At 39.1% G+C, this 22,162-nt stretch overlaps 1 protein-coding gene across 1 annotated transcript in view; it reads left to right on the plus strand.

The window, feature by feature from the left end:
- The window catches only part of LOC126236660 (CTP synthase), a 78,192-nt gene that overhangs the window by 45,172 nt on the left and 10,858 nt on the right, over positions 1-22,162 (plus strand). The window contains exons 9-11 of the mRNA XM_049946129.1: positions 4,944-5,081; positions 14,027-14,187; positions 18,067-18,174. Of these exons, the coding sequence (XP_049802086.1) occupies positions 4,944-5,081; positions 14,027-14,187; positions 18,067-18,174 (407 nt within the window). The remainder of the gene's footprint in view (positions 1-4,943; positions 5,082-14,026; positions 14,188-18,066; positions 18,175-22,162) is intronic.

Below are 22,162 nucleotides of genomic sequence, written 5' to 3' on the forward strand. Positions count from 1 at the left end.
TGTTGGAAATTAATAATGGAAGGAGCTAAGGTAAGAACTCACTGAATTGCTGAGGCTTTGAGTGATTGATTGGTACATAAACAAGACCAAAACTGTGGCTAAGCTTCCAGATACTTCCTTTCTGCCCCCCTCCCCCACCCCCCTCTCCCCACACAACCCGCACAACAATAAGATGGGAGGGAGAGACAGAAAACATGTGGAATAAGAGAGTGGGCTTAACTACCGAACTGTAGCATCTCAGTGAACGGCCAACTCCATCACTAGATGGGCAAGCATCACGCTCTTCAGCACAGTTTGAACACACTGTGAACACAGCATATTTCATTTGAGTGGCTGCTTCACAACTCGTATCATTTGCATCCTTGCCACAAACATCAGCTGTTCTGAATTACAGAGATGGGAAATATACTTGCAACCAAAAGGTATTGTTGACTTATGGTGACATCTTTTTCCTCGTGCAATCTTTGAGTAGCAGAGTCAAATAGTGGCTAGCACGCCGAATGATTGTTGCAGCTGGAGTGCCAGATACAATAAAACGGTCTGGAAGTATACGAATAGTCAGAATGTTGAAGTGTTTGTATTTATATTGTGATAAAGAGCAAGTTATATTATTATAAATAGTGTTTTGATGCAGGTGCTGCATGTGAAGAATTATTTAATTCCTTCTAATGATTGGTATATTTTCTGACTTTGTGTTTATTATACTGGTGTTTATTGTTCCCTCAACAATTAGAGCCTTAAAAGTGCTTGCCATTACCGGGAAATTCTCGGTGAGGAACAAAGTTGGGAGGATAAACTGAGAGAGCCGTTAAAATTGGCATCATAAAAGTGCTGGAGGCATGTGCCTACAACAGGCAAGTGGATCCCCATTATCATGTGGAGGGGAAGGTGTTGCAGGCCACACAGCTGGAATGGGGCAGTGTTTAACAAATGGTGAACTGAATAAATGAATTGTTTTCACACGATTTAAACAATGGAAGAAACATGAGATTGTGATTGAGCAGCCTTCAGCATCAAAGAGGAGGAAACAACAACAGCAGCAGCAGCAGTTAAAGACTACAAGAAGTAAGTTCATAGGAAACAAAATTGCAGTTTTACTAAGAAGTATTGGAATAAAATGTTTGATTGAAACTGTATTATTTTTGGATTGTGAAATACAGGTGACGATCCAGAGTGAACTTTGTTCAGCTGTGTTAGAACTGTACTTTAGGTGTTTATTCAAATTGTTGAGGGTGAACTAGTATGAAACTACTCATTGCGGCTGAAACAAGCAAGAAGTGCAGTGAACTCAATTTTGAAGAATGGTGGCAGAAATTTTGGCAAGAATGGGAATACAAAGAGAAGAAAGAGAAGGAAAGGCAATGGATAAGAAAAGATTTATAAAACGAAAAGGCAGCATCGTAGGTAAGAAAAGAGGAAGAAACTATAGAAGAACAATGGAGAAAATTTAAAAAAGAATGTAGATCATTTTTATGGCCATCATCTCACGAATTTGGAAAAGACAGTCAGACAAGAGGATTTGGAAGCTGATGATTAAGTAGGAACTCCGAAATTGGACCCAGGCTTATGAAAAAAAGACCAAACTGAAGCAACTACGGGTACGAGTGAAAAAAATCGGAGTGAATACCGATCTAGGCAAAGTAAAGTGCCAAAAGAAAAGAGCAATGTACAGCCAGTGGATAAAAGTGTAGCTAAAATACAAGGATAACATTATATTATGGAGAGTTTAGTAGCACCATGTTTGTATGTATGGCATATTAGAAGCAGATAGAATGACTGAACACCAAGTGGAGGTTAACTATAGGGAAGATGCCATGAAGACGTGGATGCCATGAAGACGTGGAAGGGTGAAAAGGAGCAGATGATTACATCTAAAAAGAAAATGATAGAGAATAAGGAAGCATTTATATGAACAGCAGCAGGCAGAGTCCATGTTTTTAGATTTCTAGAAAGCGTTTGACATGGTGCTCCACTGCAGACTGTTAATGAAAGTACAAGCATGTGGAATAGGTTCCCAGATATGTGAATGGCTCGAAAATTTTGTAAGTAATAGAACCTATTATGTTGTTATCAGCAGTGAGTGTTCATCAGACGAGATGATGGTGGTGTCTGGAGTGCTCCAAGGAAATATGGTAAGACCACTTATTCTCTTTGCACATAAGGACTGATCTTGTTCTCTATATACATAAATGAGCTGACAGATGGGTGAGCAGCAATCTGCCACTCTTGGCTGATGGTGCTGTTGTGTGTGGGAATTGAGTGACTGTAGGAAGATTCTAGATAACTGCCATCATTTCTAATTGTTGTGAAGAACGCCAACTTTCTTTAAGTGTAGAAAAATGTAAGTTTGTGCAGATGAGTAAGAAAAACATTCTTATATGTATGATGCTCAATTACAGCATTGGTAGTGTGCTGCTTAATATTGTCACATCAGTGAAATGTGTAGTTTAATGTTTCAAAACGATATGAAGTGGAAAGAGCAGGTAAGGCAGTAGTAGGGAAGATCGTCAACTTTGGTTGGGAGAAGTGATGGGCAAATGTACCAGTAACAAATCCAGCAGTGAACTGCTTTGACGTCTTCCTATAACCTGACGTAGTGGAGGTCTTAAACACTTGAACACTACTCAAGAATGTTTCTTATGTAAAGGAGACTGTAGAACACTAGAGCAACCCATTCTTGAGTATTGCTCAAGTGTTTAGGACATCCACTAGGTCAGATTACACGAAGACATCAAAGCATTTCACTGGCGGGCTGCTAGATTTGTTACCAGTAGGTTTGCTCATAATGCAACTGTTATGAAGATGCTTCACGAACTCAAATCGAAATCCATGGAGAGAAAACCAACCTTCTTTTCGGAATACAGTATTAAGAAAATTTAAAGAACCAGCATTTGAAGCTGAGTGCAGAATGTTTCTACTGCAGCCAGTATACATTTTGCGTAAGGACCATGAACATAAGAGAAATTAGGGCTTCTGTGCAGGCATATAGAGTAATTTTTTCCTTGCTCCAGTTCCACATGGAATAAGAAAGTAAATGACTAATAGTAGTGCAAGGTACCCTCTACCAAGCACCATACAGTGGCTTGCGAAGTATGTGTGTTGAAATAGATATACTTCTGTATGGTAGAAGAAGACTGTGGGGAGCAGGCACAAATAGATTATGCAACATACTGCAGTTTGATACAGCATCTTCAAGAGGAAGATAACCTTATTAAAGAAGAGGAAACTGCGCAGAATATGACAGAAAAGTTACCAAACTGACCAAAATACCATTAAAGGAAAGTGCACAGAGAAAGGGTACGGAGAAGAATGGAGGAGAAATCATGGATGAGGCAGGAAAACCAAATGAGACAGAGGACTCAAAACTGTTTTTAAAACATCATGTATGCCTTGAAAAAAGAGAGGAACATATTTTACAGAGATTAATGGATTAGCAGAAAGGGCAGACTGCGAGCCTCATTATGTTGTAGCAACAGCTAGAATACTGAATACAGATGTGTTCATAAATACTTTAAAAGTGTGCATGACTGTGTTAAGAGAGGTCACTTAGGCCCAGTTTGTTTCACTTCAAGTTGACAACACATCAAAACCAACAGAAGATCCAGAGGGCACTGCAGAGGCACTCCCTTCCACTCAGCAGCGAGCTCAGCCAATTACACAAGGCAACACTGTGCAGGTGCAGGGCCAGGTCTCCTGACTGACTGCAGAAGCCACAGGTGGTGTCAGCTGGCCACGTCTCAGCACATGTTGGGAATGCCGCTACTAACAGCTCTCAGGTCAAGCACAACGAGAGGTAACGGCAACCTCCAACACTCGTGTCATGCCAACAGCTGCTATTTGTCAAGACTGCATGGGCTACCTCATGAGAGTCCTGTGACCTGCCCATCTTGGTATCTTAACTGAAAAACCCAAAATTATAAAAACATAAAATAAGAAGAACCAAAATCAAACAACAAAGGAAATGAGAGAGTATTAGCAAAATCATAAACCCTGAACAGGGTCGTGTTAGTACTATGCAATTAGAGCTGTCTGTGACCATACTAGTGTAAAGTGCTTCTGAAAGAAGTTAATTTATAATACTTGTTTATGATTCTAATTTTATTATCTGCAGGAGGTAACCTTGCCTTATGGTATATTATCTTTGCTTTGTTGTAATCTTGGAGTAGTAGTAGAGTAGTGGCTAGCTTGTTGAATGGTTATTGTGATTGGAGTGCAAACATATAATGGAATAATTTGCAAGTACACAGGCAGCCAGAGTGCTAAAGGATTTGTATTTATGTTGTAAAAAAAAGGACAAGGTGCAGTGTAATAAATAGTGTTTTGATACAGTTTCTGTGTGTGAAGAGTTGTTTAATTCCTCCTGAAGATGTCTGTTTGTCTTTGTGCTTATCTGATAGATATTCACTCTTTCCCACTCTGATTATAGCCTTGTACAACACGTCCTTTGGCTCTCCAAACCTCCTGGCCTTAATCTCCCCTAGTCCGATCCAGCTGCTAGCTCCATCCATGTTGCCAAGGTTCTTGCTTGATTCATTCTACACTTAAATCATCCTTCCGACAGTATCCCTCATCCTCTACCTCGGCACTCTCCTCATCATTGTGTGTGGTGTGCAATTCCCCCCCCCCCTCTCCCCCCTTCCTCTGCCCCTGTGTCACAGGGAGTTTACTGGTGCTGCATTCCTTTCCTGTGCTTGAGCTGCTTGTTTATATGCCTGACAGTCACTCCACATCTCAGTTATAGAGTGAGGTTTTACCTTAGCTTCTTCCATTGCATACATTCATATAAGGACTTGCCATTACAATCTTCGGAATTAAAAAAATGTTCACTCTCATATTGACAGGTACGTAAACTCAGTGCATTTTGTTTCTGACATGTATCTTCCAATTTACAGTAATGATGTTAAAATTATAAGTTTGAAAAACTATCTGTGCATCATTTTCAGTGGTGTGATAGTGCCTGGAGGTTTTGGCAAACGTGGAATGGAAGGCAAGATTGCAGCGTGTAAGTGGTGTCGTGAAAGTGCAAAACCTTTCCTTGGCATCTGCTTGGGCCTGCAGGCAGCAGTCATTGAATTTGCAAGGTACCACGTTTTTTTTTCTTTGTTGTAGTCTTTATTTATCTGTTTAGCATTCTCTTTTTAAGTATTCTCTTTGTATTATGGAACATATACTTCTTCCAATTTCTTGGAGAAGTACCCAAGACCTTTACTATGCATTTAGTATCTTTTTCTTTTTGTCTACTATTTAGGTTGGTATCCTACCAATATTCAAAGTACAGGGTGTCTGTAATTAAAGTTCCAGTTTCAAAACACCGTAGACAGAGAATCAATCCTCGCAATGAGGTCAAATTTTAATTACTAGCATATTATTGATGTAGGTGGAAATGCAATGAAACAAAAAAAACTAAACAAAAAATTTACTGGTTGATGGTGCTGCTAGTGTCTTAATGTAAATAGGTTTGGCTACAAATGGCAGATGGCTATGGTTTGAGTTTCCACGTTACACTAACTGCATTTTTCAGTGCGCCTGATAGTACAATTTCTGCAGTCGGCAGCTGTGGCACTGTTGGTTTGGTAAGCCCATCCCATGTGGTTGTACCATGTTGGTTGGGAAAAATTGGTTTTTAATTGTCCTGAGGCCAAAAACTGCCTAAAAGCAAAATGACATCGCTTTTTGATTGTTGTGAGACTGATGCAAGACATTCTCAACATGCTGTCCACCGTTTTCTGCCAGAAGTTGGAATCGAGAAACAACATGTTCTACAACAGATCGGAGAGTCTCAGGGATCACATTCGGAACGCGTTGCACAGAGCGCATCTTCAGTTCAGCTATGTTCGTAAGTGGAGGCATGAACACACATTTCAGACAGCCCCATAGCCAGAAGCCACATAGATTAAGATCAGGTTAACTGGATGTCTTAGGCTGTAGAGAAATGATGGCTGATATTCTAACATTTCTGAAATGCCACTTCACTGGCTGTGCAATGTGTGGAGTAGTGCCATCTTGCATATAAATGATCCTACCCAGACATTGGCACTGTTGAAGAGTAGGAATGATGTTGGTGTGCATAAGACTGTCATAGTGTTAACTGGTTGTGGTACAGGTAACAGGACCCGCAGAACTGATCTATTCGAAACACTACATCTCTAGGAAAATCAATGCCGTCAACTTGCACCACACAGTCACCTTCGCAGAAGAAGTGGTACCGGTTGATGAGCATGTGGATTTTCCATTGCCCATGTTCTACAATTCTGCATGTTGATATGTTGTTGGAGATGGATATGGACTTTGTTTGTCCACAGAATATTCCATGGCCAGTCATTGTCCATTTCCAAGTGAGCAAGAAATTCCAAAGTGAATGTTTTTCTTGCTGCCAGGTCAACAGAAAGCAACGTCTGAACATGGCTAATTTTGTGTGGATAGCAATGCAGGACATTCCATGCACAGTGCTCACCGGCATGTCCTATGTTCAGGCACTACATGTTTCCAAACTGCCACTCAAGCCCTCTTGCAATCTGTGGCCACATCTTCCACAGACGTCAGCTCAACTGCTTTAGTCCCTCTGCCACATAGCACTTCCAAAGAAGCTGTCTTTATAAATTTTGTTATTTTCTACAGACTATAAGACATCAGACGAATGCCTTTTTTCACACATTTGATGTCTGGAACTTCTACTGGGCCACTAGTGCACAGTCACTTCCCTTCTAAAAGAGCTTTAGAGTGTGTGTTGAATAATGTGCTTGGTAGATGCAAAATCAGCAGGGCATGTGTGCAGAGGGCGGTAACAGTGAGATGGCAGGCAGGCGGTTTACGGGAAATGCTGAGCACTGGAGGGAAAGTACCATTTTAAAATGAAGCCTACATTCACATCTTTTGTAAATATTAAGTGGAGCCCGTACACACCTATATTTGCTTGATGACCATTCAAACGGATCCACAGTCACCTCTGCTTTGGCTTGTACCTAAAATGAGTTCCGCTGAAAATATAATAACAGTAGCTATTTATTTTCGCGTGCCTTGATAACCATTTATAACTTTCAGAGAAGTGTCGTGAGTCATGAATTTTGAGTAAAACCTAGATTTCTCTTGTTGGCATGTTAGAATTTGCTACTTCCACCAAAACACAGCGGAGTTTACACAGTGTCACCTCACTAATATGTTGACCAGAACACAATTGCAAGAGAATTCTGAAACAGTGATGTATTAAGCTTATTAAGTGAGGACCTGAGGACAAGTAAGGTCAACAGCCGATGAAAAAGCGCATCTTCGGTACAAAAATAATTGTGTAATTCCTTCACTTATGTTGTTTCAAAACCCACAGCATTTCTCATTTCCCAAGTTATTGACAGCTCTTAAAACTACATTCTTTCATCAAAAAAGATTGTAGTTAGTGGAATAACAGAGTAGATAATGACGCTCCGCATAATAACCACCGAGCGAGGTGGCGCAGTGCTAGCACACTGGACTCGCATTCGGGAGGACAACGGTTCAATCCCGCGTCCGGCCATCCTGATTTAGGTTTTCCGTGATTTCCCTAAATCGCTCCAGGCAAATGCTGGGATGGTTCCTTTGAAAGGGCACGGCTGACTTCCTTCCCCATCCTTCCCTAATCCGATGAGACCGATGACCTCGCTGTTTGGTCTCTTCCCGTAAACAATCCAATCCAACCAATCCATAATAACCATATGATGAAATACTCTTCTCTTTGCATGCTATCATTTGCCAAAATCATGTTTCAGTATCTCATTTCATTCATGAAATATGAGGAATGTTATGGATATTTCATTCTGGCTTTATTGCTGTTACACATGATCACAAATGAGTGTGCTACATAAGACCAATTTTCTTGAGATTTGGGATAGAGACCTCCACCTAAATCTAAATAAAAATTCAGTATGTTAGCTAAATTTCATACACAGCAACATATTTTGTAATATGCACCAAATGCAAAATCATAATGACTATGACCGAAGTGGTGGGCACATCATTAAGAAGCGGACATATAAAGTTGCAAGTAATGCATATAGTTTCTGCTAAATCATTTGAGAAATATTACAGCGCGAGCACCTCGATTCTGTTGTCTCTGACTGGCCAAAAGTCTGCAAACTATATCAGCCTCTCCTTCTGAGCAAAAGAATTAACTCTCAAAGTGCTTTGGATGAAAATTGTTCACAGTGCATTGGCCACTGTATCCTGCACGGATTCTACCAGCTTCATGTGATCCTTCATGGAGACAGTCACATTGGGCACCTCGGATGCTAACTGAGGAACACTCATGCACTCGGCATCTGTTGGTGTGCATATTCTGAGGCATCATCTGTTGGTCAAATTTTCATTAAATTTGTTTTGTTACATGACATTTCCCCCTCTGTCAATAATATGATGTTCATATTTGATGTCGTTCTGAGCTGTGGTTCTCTTTCTACAGTGTTTTGAAACTGGAACTCTAATTATGGACACCCTGTACCTTTTGGGTTCGAGCAGTAGTAAAGTTACTTTTTAGAGTATAGATGAAATCACCATTTTCGTTTTAGAAAATGTAATGGAAAGATAAATTGGTGTATAGCTCATATAACTAAAATTAATTTCTCCACTTAGATCACTGTTTTAACTGCAAATATTTCTTTAGAATCAGAGGTACAGATTGTTGGATTGTTTTATGCATTTGATATGCTGTGTTTAGTTCAGCAAAACCAATAATACAAATTTATTTTTGAAGTTATAGATACGTTTGCTTCATGAACGCTCCTTTACCCAGCAGCAAACTCAAACAATGAAATCCAATAGAAAAGGCACAATGTAGATGTGTTGCTAAGGACTGTATGTAAATCCCTTCATGGAAAGATAAATGTGTTGCTTAATTTTCATGATTCACAGAATAGAAATAAAGAATTTGATGGTGGGTAGCTTTAAGTGAGAGTAACAAATTTGAGATAGTTTAAACATATTTGCACCTATGAATTCATAGAAAAGTATGGAAGTAACTTGACAAACAGGCTCCATCACTCTAGACTCTTGTACACCATTTCATTGGTTAATGCCGTTGCCAGGCTACAAATACAAAGCTCATATGTTCAATATTCAGTCATTCCTTGAATTTTAATCTGTCATTGATCACTTCTTTCTCTTCTGGAGATGTTCGTCAAAGTGAATAATATCAAGAATCATCATCGGCGTTCACATTAAACTGTAGCTCCCCGTGTGACTGACTGGGTAAGCAAGATGAAACGTCAAGAGTAAGGCAGTGGTGTACCACCTCCGAGATGACCTTGCCCATTAAAGCGCTGTAGTGTTCAAACCAATCTTCAGTTTGACAACAGCTTTACCTTTTTTTACAGCTCTGGAATGTTGTGGAATGGAGGTTTGTACTCTTGGATTGTTGTCAGAGCAGTCTTTTTACGGTTTAGAAACCGTAAAAAGACTGCTTCATTCAGCAGTGCTTCATTCAGTTCCAACCAAAATGAGGAGAATCTGTACTGGATCATATGCTTTCATTTATTTATTTATTTTAGTGGAAGGTTTCATTCATTTCTACTTCAAAAGAGCTGCTACAAAAAATGTGTAGTATTTTTTTTTCTTTTTTATGATAATGAGTTCTCCAAAATTCTCCAAAATTTTCAAGAAATAGTACAGAAGAATGAATTTAAGAACAATACAGGAAGCATAGCATCCTACTCACCTTGTAGAGAAGACGTTGAGTCAGTGACAGGCACAATGAAAAAGAATGCTAATTTGTATAAGCTTTCGGACAAAATAGGAAAACAAACATGCACACGCACACAATTCAAATACACAAGGTCAGTGTCTTGGGCACTGTGGGTTGTCTGCGACTGACATGAACAGCAAGGATACAATACGGCTCGCCGTAGTGTTTCAGTAACATTCATGATACTTCTAATTTCTGCACAGGTGTAAAAATCCATATAAAGTCTGTCTGTATTTCACTTGCCGCTCGGCATTATAGCACTCTGTTTTTCTCCTTGGCATCCAGGGACTCTGTGTGAGTCCATTCAGATGTGGGTGGTAAGCAGTTATCGTCCTGCGAGATGTCACAAAGATTACTGCTGATGCTAGCGTCAACTGGAAAACTTTTTTACAATTAGTTCATCACACAAGGTGCTCCTTGCTTCGAAATGACAATGAAACCTTGCAATTTCCATAGCTTAAGCAGTTTACACAGATTTGGTGACAGTATAGCAGGAGTAGTCAGCACAGATTATTGTCCTAGATTCTGATTTGCCAATTTTGGAAACTTTTCCAAGCAGTTAGTTCCAGTCTGCTGGAATGGCATTGCTTCAGGTAAAATTGGTATCAAATGTGCTGGAGGCAATCGTGGCACTTCTGTCACTGGCATTCCTTACAGTGGGTCATGTGGCCAGTGATACTTGCTTCTGATTCTTTCTAGAGCCTTCACCAATCCCAAGTGATCAGATGTGGGAGCACCGTGGAAATATTGCAGGATAGCTGGCCATAGATGAGCTAGGATGGTGAGCAACCATTTCTGCCCCTCTGGATCATAATTTCTCGTATGCTATGTTATGTTTCTCCTTTGCTTCTTTCTTCCTCCCTTCTTCAAGGCTTCTATGGTTTTGCAGCAGTGCTCGATCTTCCCTCTGTTAAGCAGCAGTGTCATTAAATGCAGTGATGAGATTTCATCCGTGCTGCTGTGTTCCAACAAAGCATTCCTCGAAAGGCAGTTGGCTTCTTGCAGTGACATGCGCTTTTGTATACTATCGCGATTTTGTATTCCTTAAGTCTCGGTGCCCTTCTTGCAAGTTGATCTGACCGATCCTTGATGCTAGAGAGCTAGCCTAGAGAATGGCAATCCATCATAATGATGAACTGTATGCCAAATGAATACAGCCAAGACTTGTTGATGGCCTTGGACAACTGCGAGGCACTCTTTCTCGATTGTAGAACAGTTCATCTTGGCATTGGAGAGTACTCTGCAAGCAGAAGCTGTCACCTTTCCGGGACCTTCCTGAATCTGCACTACAACTGTGCATACCATAACTGTGAGCATTCATGTGAAGTTCTTTCTCATCATTCTTGTCATACTTGTGACTGAAGATGATGATACACCTCTTTAAGGGCAAGGAAAGATCTTCCTTGAATGAATCCCTGCAGTAGTTATTGGAAGGGACATGCCGTGATATAGAAGTCCTTTATGAATAGCCCGTGGTACAAGTACATTCTGAGAAGACTTCTCATATCATAGATATACTGAGGAGTCAGTGTATGTGTGATGCCCTTATTTTCTTTTTATCAGGTTTTATTCCATCACCATTAACTAGGTTTTTATTTCTTGGTTGACAAAGAGGCACTTTTTGGATTGAGGCAGAAGCCTGCACTTTGAACACACTTAAACATGGTTGTCAGGCAATAAATGTCTGCAAAGATGCTTCTATCATTTAAGGTGTTGAGTCAGTGTCGCATCACAGCTCAGATTCTATCACCAGCTTTGGGTGAAGGTGTGGCCTGCATGGCACAATCAGAACATTGGCAACAATGCAGGCTGAAGTCTCAGCACAGGTGATTTAGGAACAGAGAGGAGAAACTCTTGGCTTTGTCGGAAGTGAACAAAGATATAAACAATTGAAAGATTCAGCAAAACAACAGTCTGTTTTCCAATTTCGAGGTGTGTCTTACAGTGGATGTGAATTTTTCCGCATCAACAAATACTCTGTAAAACTCTATATGTTAGTTCTTTCCAGCAACTGCCAGTTGCTGAATTCTACGTTTTGCTATCGTAGATAAGTGCTCTGCTTGCAACTTTTTCTGACAATACACTATCAGATACTCTTAACTACAGTAGGAGGCAAGTGTGAGGTAGTGCTTGTTTCTGTCTTTATTCTGATACACAGCAAAGAATAATTATCTGTTGTTGCGACTCACACAGATTTACTATTTACACTAGGAGATAAGTGCAGGCACTTGTTCCTCTCTATGTTCTGAAATACAGAAAATGCTGTTAGTTGTTGCGACACACTCAATTGTTCACGATAGGTGACAAGTGTGAGTCAGTCTTTGTACCTTTCAATATTTTGACACACAAAAATATCAACTATTACTCATAGCTGCTACTAGACGCACACTGTGGAGCTTGCTTTTTAACAGGCAGAAAACTCGAGATAACTGGCTAGGTGCTTATCGGAAACAATTGTCCTCCCTCAGCTATGTACAGAGTTCTCATAGTTCTTACTGCATCAGCATTGAAATGTCACTCTATAGCAATTACTTGCAAAGAATTACATTTTGGACTAGTTGCTTCCTGGGAATCATTGCTTCATGATACGGACTCAAAGTGCGAGTAACTTGGTCCATTGCACTAATTGCCTATACACTGATTTTTCAGAGGCTTCTGAATGAGTTTCTCTCGCAGTGTTGGTTTCTCCTAATGCTACCAAAGGTCTTCGTAATTTCTGGAAATGTCCACTGAAAATGATTCTCAAACATGACAGCCTTGCAACCTTTTCCACCATGTGGCTGCATTTACTGGAATTGCATACAGATATGTTATCAGCCTGGCTGTGACCATGGCTAAGATGCACCAGTTTTATCTCTGTGTGTTGACAGTTTCGTTTGCTTTACTTTCCACCAATTGTATGCCACACGTGTTGTGCATCTCCTTACATTAGAATTTGACAATCAAGATAGTTCTTACATTAATAAATTTTGACAGCCCTGACAGCAGGTCGTTCTTCATACAATTGAATGTGATTGGGACATTTCATAGTCCAAATGACTTGACTTTGAACTCTTAACAGGCCATCAGGTGCTACGAAGGCAGTCTTTTTCCACCGTTAGTCTTGTCACCCTTGATTTGCTGTCTGCATGTCCATAACAGAGAAATATCTTGCGCCTTTCAAGCAGTCAAGGATGTCACCAATGTGTGGCAAAGGATAGACATCTTTTTTATCCATCAGATAATAAAGAATGTCTATGGGGCAGCTTGTTTGTCGAAAACCATCATTGTGGAATGGTGTGACAAGGGGTGCTGCTGCTTTGTGATAGAGATGTTCTCATGCTGCAAATGTCGTAATGTAGAAGTTACACCAAATCGAGGTGGAAACATTTGAACCCCAGCCCTACGCAGTTATCGTACTTTCGGTTTATTAAAAAAGGCCTGGAGTGTCGTCAGTTCCTGTTGGATGAAGATAGGCGACAGGCAGTTTTGGATTTCTTCATGCTGCAGTACACAATTGTTTTACCAGATGTTATCTTCAACCTGGTACGTCGGTGGGTTGATTGCATCAATGCTTATGGCAATTTCGCCTGATTGGCATACTGATTCTAGACTGTTTGGTCTTCAGGCGGAACTTTTTTTGATAATCCTTATACAAACACAAAACATTCCAGAATATGCAATCATTACAAAAATAAGAAGTTTCAAGAACCTTCTACAAATGATAAATATTAAACAATAAATATATTTGGTTATTGAGTCTTAAATGGTGACTGGCAGCTTGCTAGCCAGCTGGCCAGCCACTCTAAATGCTACTCCACATTGCATGTAGAACAGCTCATGTCGAAATTTTTAAGTGGTTATGTGATTATTATTATTATTATTATTATTATTATTATTATTATTATTTCGTCATCATCATTATTACTTGCTTTATAAATTTTAAGTTAACCAGAGCAAAAATGAAATATAGAAAATAGTGTGTGCAAATTGTGAGATTCTGCTACCTTTATACATATTTTTTATTAAAATGTATTTTAAATTGGCCAGTTGTTGTTCCATAATATTCAAATTGCAGCTTCACTTACATATTACTATTATCTTCCTAAGTTTAGATATAGCAAAATTGCAGTGATTATTTTAGAATCTTGTCAAGTATTAAATGAGTCATTTGTAAAATTGTATTTTTCTTCTTTATGCCTAAATGGTTATCAGAATACAGTTCTTGTCACTGATGAATAACTCGTCTGTGCTGAATGTCCTGATTAATTCATGTAACTGCAGATTCATCTCTCATATGGTTATACTAAAAGATATGTACATTTGTTCACCATCTCTTAGGCACAATCTCCAACTTCAGGAAGCTAATTCCACCGAAATCGATCCAGAGACTCCTCATCCTGTTGTGATTGATATGCCAGAACACAATACTGGACAAATGGGAGGAACAATGAGGCTTGGGAAACGTATTACTGTCCTTGCACAAACCAATTCAGTTATCAGTGAGTATAAGATTTTCGCAGCTATTTTCCCTGGCTTAATGCAAGGCAAACTACTTTCCAGTTCCTGAGGTTTCATTACTGTTCTTACTTTTTCTCTGCTTGATGAAAATTTTTGGAAGAAACATGTGCAGTTTCTTAATTTAAGTGACAGGAACTTCTACAGAGCTACTGTTTCCAAATTTTACTCTGAACTAGTAGTTCATTATTATTTTATGTTGAGTTCTACATACAAATATCGTAGTTACATCTTCAAATTATTAGTTATATGTATCGAAGAATCTACACATCTTAATTAAATGCCATGCGCCCAGACTTTAACAATATGAAAAAGTTTATGGAAAAAAAGAAAAGGTCAGGAATACATATGATGCATCATATGTTATGTTGTATTCCATTGCTTGCAAATGTGTGAAGAAAGGTGAAAAAGCAACAACGTATTTGGCGTGCCCCATTTTGTAGCCAAAAAATTTGCAAATTCTAAGAAAGTTAATAAATCTGTATGAAAGGTCAATAGAGAAAAGTTGGGTCAAAAGTCACCAAGTGCATTCAAAAGGAAAAGGAGGGGAGAAAGTAATTGTAACATAGAACGAGGACTTGCAAGGGACAATTTTCATAATGAATAGGATTATTACATTAAAAAAACCTGTAAAAATTTGAAAATCGTACATCATATCTGAAAAGTAACTCAGACTATCAAGTCAGTAATGAGATATTGTTAAGAGGTGGTACCTCTGGGACGTACACCTCACCCCAGTTGCACAAAGATTCCTCAGAGAAGCGTGGGTCTGACTGGAGTTGAATGTTTTTCCACGTTGTTTTGGGAATGTTTTGAGTTCATCTAATTTGTGCTGAAGCTTTTAAGTAGTTCTAAAGTTTGCCAAAGAAGATAAGGTCCACTACTACTGAACACTCACTTGCTCAAATTAGACAAGTAACGACAGAGCATGGATCACTCACACGAAAGTCGCTCTTTTTGTAAAGAGAGATGATGATGCTGTGTAAAAGACTTGATCTCTGTACCTCCGCCAGCCGAGGTTGCTGAGCGGTTCTAGGTGCTACAGTCTGGAACCGCACGACCGCTACAGTCGCAGGTTCGAATCCTGCCTCGGGCATGGATGTGAGTGATGTCCTTAGGTTTAAGTAGTTCTAAGTTCTAGGGGACTGATGACCTTAGAAGTTAAGTCCCATAGTGCTCAGAGCCATCTGAACCATCTGTACCTCCAAAACGTGTAGTATGGAACTGAAGAAACTCTTTAGTGGGTGAGATGACTCAGCAGTTGGACAGTGCTAATTTAGACTGTTTTGTCACACTACCCTGATCCAGAATGTCAAGCTCTTCGATGAGTTACCAAATGTGACAGAGCTACACAAAAGTGCATGAGACATGAAAATAAGTAATGAATATAGATAGTACCGTGTGAAAGGAGAATGGGCTGGCTGATGGTGTGCACGTTAAATGAGTCATCAGGGGGAAAATGTTAATGGTAAATTACAGCAGATGGCAGCATTGTCAGTTTTCAGTGTTTTATCACTTCCTGAATGTATAAGTTTAGACAGTATCTGCTCTAAAAGTACGGTCCTGTGTTCCTAGTCCTTCAAGAGTTTGAAGTCAGAATTTCAAACACATTAAGCCGGTATGTAAAAACAAAGCTCTATGTGTGAATATTGTATCAAAGTTTAGCTGAATGTCATTTGATTATTTGCATTGTAACCAATTGAACATTTATTTTTAAGAGAGTTGATAACAGTGATAACTTTTTTGGAATGGTTTTCTTAGAAACTGTCCGTTATGGCAATGTTAAAAAAAATGAAGTCCTTATGACAGAAGAAAGTAGTTAAGAGTTTAAAGTTTTGGTATTTTGTCAGTTCATTATATACTTACTAAGAAATATCCCATTACCCTGTCTCATGTTTTTCAGTGTCACATATAGGTCTTATCTTGTTCCCAGAGGAAATTGTGTATATCATATGTACACCTTAAAACTAAACAAAGTCCTCTATCTGTTTTGCTGCACTGTAATTAAAATATATTCAAATATATTTTAATGAAGGTAGACGCATAAGCAGCAATGACCACTGTTTAATCATTTATCGTGGCTGTGGACTTGTGGCCCAGGGAAAAACAGAAGGAAAAGGGTAGTTAATTGGCTTTTTGCTTTCTTGTTGACTGTAAGTCTGTTCAGGATGCTTATTGAGGAACATCGGGCACCATTGTCTGTTTTACAAGAAGCAAAATTTATACTCTCTGGTGATTGTATGCTAATCTTCATAAATAGGAATATAGCAGACAAAGAAGCCTTCAAGAAACACAGCTTGATACAATGCCATTTGAGAACAGGTTGTCTTTTTTACTTTTTTAAGTAGTATCCATACTTCATTGGGGGGGGGGGGGGGGGGAGTAGTGGTTGGAAGTGCTGGAAATATCTAGTTGATTACACAAACTGCCACTGGCTTACCTCCTCCTGCCCATGTAACAGGATAGTGTCATCCTGACCCATTTACACACAGGTCATTATTTACTTACTTGTGGTTTGTTGCTCTCGCAACACAACTCCCACATTTGTAGTGAGTGTAGTGCACAAGTCACTATACCATATTTTTAACACAGTGCTTTTTGTATTCTAGTCATGAAGATAACTATTATTTTAAATTTTGCCTGCCCCTTTATTTTGTCTTACAATGAGACAGCTGTACTAAATGTTGAAAAATTTCACATTTTGTATTGCTTCCAATCACCATGTGATTACTTTACGAATGAGCTACTATGTTAAATATTTGGCATTAAGCATGTGAGTGCGAGAAAGTTAAGAAAAGGTTTGAAATCGTGTTCAAAGTTTCTTTGGAGTCTGAGAGTGCTCTCATTCTCAAATACTGGCTGAATAAAGTCAGGGTATTTATGTACATTCACTTATATTGTCTCAAGGTACACACAATTTCTAATTGTAATACTCTTCACTAGTAGATTATGACAGCATTATATTTTTTAAAAATTTGGTCGGTACTTATGTGAAATGTTGAGAACCAAATTTTTGTAGCTCACAGAAGCTGTTAGACAAGCAACTTGCAACCTGTTCTGGGATAGCTGCGTAGTAATACAGATAACTGAGATATGTAAATATTGGTACTTGTAAATGTTTATTTTTAGAATAGGTCTATGTAATGCATTTGCATAAAAGTCACTGAAATGTAATAATGCAGACTTTGTTTGCTGTTAAACTGTTCCTTTTTTTGTGTGTAGCAGCTTTATTGAGAACTTACCAAAAGTAGTGTTATGAAGTTATGGGGTGTGTTTATTAGCAAATCATATTAAAGTGGTATTGGAAAAACAAATTGATTAAATAAACAGCAAAGAGAGAGGGAGAGGGGGAGGGGAGGGGGGAGAGAGAGAGAGAGAGAGAGAGAGAGAGAGAGAGAACATATATATGTAGTCTCATCAAGAACAATTGCGTAAAGAAAGGAGTAAGTAGGTTTTTTAGTGAAGTTCTTCACTAACCCATTTTGTCTCACACATTTTAAGCAGGAAACAAGGCTATGGGTCTACAAATGAACAGTGAACTACCACTTATTGTTTCTCAAAGTGATTCATTTCTTTAGATTCCAGAGTTTGATATATGCTGTATGGTAGTTGAATGTGACATTTCAATATGTGAAATGAATTGAGATTACATGTACATGACAACTGTCTAGCACATTCGGAGGTGTTGATGAGCCTTCATGATGTTTGACTTAATTCCTTATGTACTTTACCTTTTTCCTTAAACTCATTCTTTTTGTGACAGTTTCAGTATTCATTAGGCAGTAGTTGCAAGATGGAATTAATTGACTTTGTGCATTTCAAAGGAATGAGACTGTTACTTTTTACTTCAAATGTTATTGCAGGGCAACTGTATGGCAAGAAAGATCACATTCAAGAAAGACACAGGCATCGATATGAAGTAAACCCTAAGTATGTTGCTGACTTAGAGTCTGCTGGAATGAAGTTTGTGGGTGAGTCAGTAAAATATTTGTTGTTTTTGATGATTTCTCAAATACTCTCATATTGTGAAACAATAACAGATTAAAGTTCTTCTTAGGGACATGTCGAGTGAATCTCAGGTTGTCAGTCTGATACTGTCATTATTTTACCGAGTGAAAGTAGTATTAAGCAATTTGTTGTTTAGAAATGATCAAATAGCAAGATGACACGTGTGTGTAGCAGTACTAATAATTTCCCAAGTGTCAGGTGCTCAGTGCAGGTCAAGAGCACCATTGAGAGAGCACTTGCATTACATGTTGCTGTTTGCAGTCTTGGCATTACTGCAGTAGTGTAACTTCACTGTGATGATAGAAACATTGTTGATTTCATTTTCCAGTGCTTGTGTGCTCTGCACTAAGGTTGGGGCTTTGGGGTTGAATGCTTTGGACTGTGTGGCTTTTGCTGCTAGTTTGTATCATTGAAATGAAGTGATTCTTGTTGCATTATGAATATGCAAAAGAGGAAGTTACAGAACTGGAAATGTATCACAGAGAAAACCTAACATCGACAGTCCCCACTACATCTGTATCTGTACCCCACAGGCAATCTGATGGTGTGGGGGCAAAGGACACTTGTGGTACTAACATATAGTGTCTCTCTCCCCTGTTCCAATCACAGATAGTACATGAAAAGAATGACTGTTATAGTCTGTCTGTAAACTCAAGAGCGAGCAGCGCTTTTGGTGGGGGAAGTGGTCTTTCCCGGAAGAACCCTGCCACTGGCCTACAGGGCAGCCCAAAATCAGTTGCCCGTTACCTGTCTAGCGGTGTAGTTCGGCGTGCAGTGATATACGTCGATTTTGTTCGTGGGATCTTAGTTGTCAATCTCAGTCAGTTGACTTTGTGTACTCACTTATATACTTCAGTATCCGGAAGTGATGAATAATCGCCCTGCATTGCACGAAAATGTGCAGAATACGAAGGAGATACTTGCGCAGAACGAGCGTTCGATCGTCTCTAACGTTGTTACAGCTTGTGTTTAGGAGGCTACACAAAAAGAACTGTTGGCTAATATTACCAGTCCCAATCAAAGGGTTGCAGTTTATGCAAACGTCAGCCTCGCCAAAATAGGACGCATAAGGAAGGAACGCGAAAACAAGGCGCAGGGTTTACTGGAATCGCCGCGAAGGAAAACTAATAATTTACGGAGGAAACCCATCGTTACAGACAGTTTCAAAAAATCGGTCATTCGACAAACGATGCAGGACTTTTACATAAACCAAAAAATAATGCCCACATTACGGAAATTACTCAATGGCGTGAAACAAAAAATACATTTTCGTTGCAGAAAGATGTTTTACACAAGACACTGCGTGAAATGTGATTTACCTGGAAATACTTTTCAGACATGTTTACGAAGACAATGACAAAAAAAGCAGTGCGAATCGAACTAATACAACACACGTAATTATAAATTTCTGGTTACTTTTTAAACACTCTTCGTGTTGCAAGAATTGTTAAATTTTAATGCAGCGCTTCAAAGAAAACTTCTACCTTTTAGTAGAAACACAAAGTAAGAACAAGCCTTAAAATCTACAGACTGATTGCACTACATCTGGTTCGTCTTACGAATAGATGAACATACATTCATATGAATAGGCATTGGGTTGTATGTTTGTAGTAGAATCGAGACTTCCGTTCTTATGTTAATATTATTTACTCTATAATGTTTTGTTTCGAAGAAGCTATCGTCTTTCGTTTTCCTTATGGTCTTAATGCGTTTGTATAAAAATAAACGCAGCCGAGATGTATTTATCTGTACACGGCGTCGTCACAAATTTAAAGCACGCGCCGCGGCAGGGTCGGTACTACGTTGTGGAACAGCCTGTAGAAGCGCCGTGTGACGTAGCTGGGTAGGCAGAGTGGGGACTCGCGCGCTCGCTCTTCAGTTTACCGACAGACTATAGTAATCCTCTGTGTGACATCAAATTTATCTGATTTCTCATCGTGGTCATTTAACAGTGAGTATGTGTGAGGGTTGCCCATTGGAATATGCTGTCTCAGAATTTTAACTGTAAACATCTCCATGATGCAGAAACCCCTCTTGTAGCATCTGCCACCAGAATTTGTTAAAGATTTCGGTAAAGCACTCAATGTTACTAGGTGAACAGCTGATGAAACATGTTCTTTGTCATATCTTCTCTCCCTTGTATTAATCGAATGTGACGAGTCCCAGACTGATGAGAATACTCAGAAATCAGTTGAACAAGTGGAGCTTGAAGGGGGAAACCAGATGGCGCTATGGTTGGCCCGCTAGATGGCGCTGTCATAGGTCAAACGGATATCAACTGTGTTTTTTTAAAAATAGGAACCCCCATTTTTTATTGCATATTCGTGTAGTACGTGAAGAAATATGAATGTTTTAGTTGGACCACTTTTTTTGCTTTGTGATAGATAGTGCTGTAATAGTTCATCTCATGGATGAACAGAGCATGTGTAGATTCTCGAAATTTCTGTTTGCAGAATAATTTTTTTTTTTTTAAATAGTGAATTACCTTCTCCAAAAAGGTTGTAATGTGTGAGACTAAAATGTGTCCTATAACTTTGCCACAGAGTGACATCAGCAATATAATCCTACAATAATGTGCGTCTATCTGACAACATTTTCTGAAAATAGGTATGACTTGCACTTTTTCTCTGCAATCACTTAATACCCGATGTTGTTCCAGCAGCCTATGATGAACTGCTACTGGAGCAAGTTTTTTGTATATTGTGTTGAATGTCACAGGAATTTCATGAGGTCCAAAGCCTTTCCACCATTAAGTGGTTTTAGTTGATTTTTTGTTCTGAAATAACATTTCGCAGTACCTACCATTTCCGCATTCATACGATGATTGAAAGGAACAATTTTATTATAGTCTTCTACAGTGAAGCAATTTTGATAGGTGAAATTTAGTATTTCGACCTTTTATTTGTCTCCCATTTTGTTGCTGATACGATCACTTGGGTGACGGAATAGATTGATTTTATATAAGGCAGGAACTTCTTAAGATTTATTTTCAAATTAGTTGGCAACAGTTTTGCTTTTAAATTCATTTCGTGCTACGTGCAACACTGTAATTATAATTATTTTGGTTACTTTCCGAAGTATTCAGATTGGCATATCCTGTGCTTATGAAGACACATGCTTCAAAATTCACATGCAATTAACAGGTGCTCTTTAGTCAGGGTGTATTTGTCCCGGACAACTGGGAGATCCGGGAAAAACTGGGAAAAACCTTCGAACTTTTTAGAATTCGGGGAATTTTTCATTGTTTTAGTTTTCGGTTAAATTTTTGTAATTTTTACTGGTAAGAAAACAAGGATATTACTGTATCCCGCTGCTGCAAAATAATACTTCAACAATAAAATGTAAACAAGAGAAAAAAACGAAAATAGCTTAAATTGCGAAGGAAATGCGCCATATACGACGACGACACACAGTGCTCATGCAAGCGTCTGCCAACAGCAAAATGTGTCAAAGGCTTCAGGAAGACTATGCAATGATTCATAACAACAAATTGCCTCCGGTGAGTGTGAAGTCCTAAATGTTTACATTAGATTCATTTTAGAGTTAAGAGTGGGCTCATGCGCATGCGCAGTTGAGTCGAGTTTGAGTTGTAGATTTTCCCGCTTCTGGATACAGGAATGTGGCACTGTTGGCTGTGCAAGCAGTTGCAGCAAGCAACTAGATGCTACCGGGGAAAGGGGGCGCCAAATTCATATTCTTCAGGTAAAGAACTTGTTTCACAGAGCGCCTAGCATCCAGCGCACGTTTGCCTATCGATTATTCATATGATTTTGAAACGCTTCCCAGTTGGTTTTTGAACATTTTTTAACACATTTTAAGTTGATTTCTGAATGAATCATAAGCTGATTTTTGAATGAGTCATGTCTGTCAGGAGAATCCTCGTCGCATCTAGAAATAAACGTTCTGCGGACAAAAGGGAAGGGGCTATACGAGCTGAGCGGTGTAAAGCCA

The sequence above is a fragment of the Schistocerca nitens genome, chromosome 2 (genome assembly GCF_023898315.1).
Source record: "Schistocerca nitens isolate TAMUIC-IGC-003100 chromosome 2, iqSchNite1.1, whole genome shotgun sequence".
NCBI lineage: Eukaryota > Metazoa > Arthropoda > Insecta > Orthoptera > Acrididae > Schistocerca > Schistocerca nitens.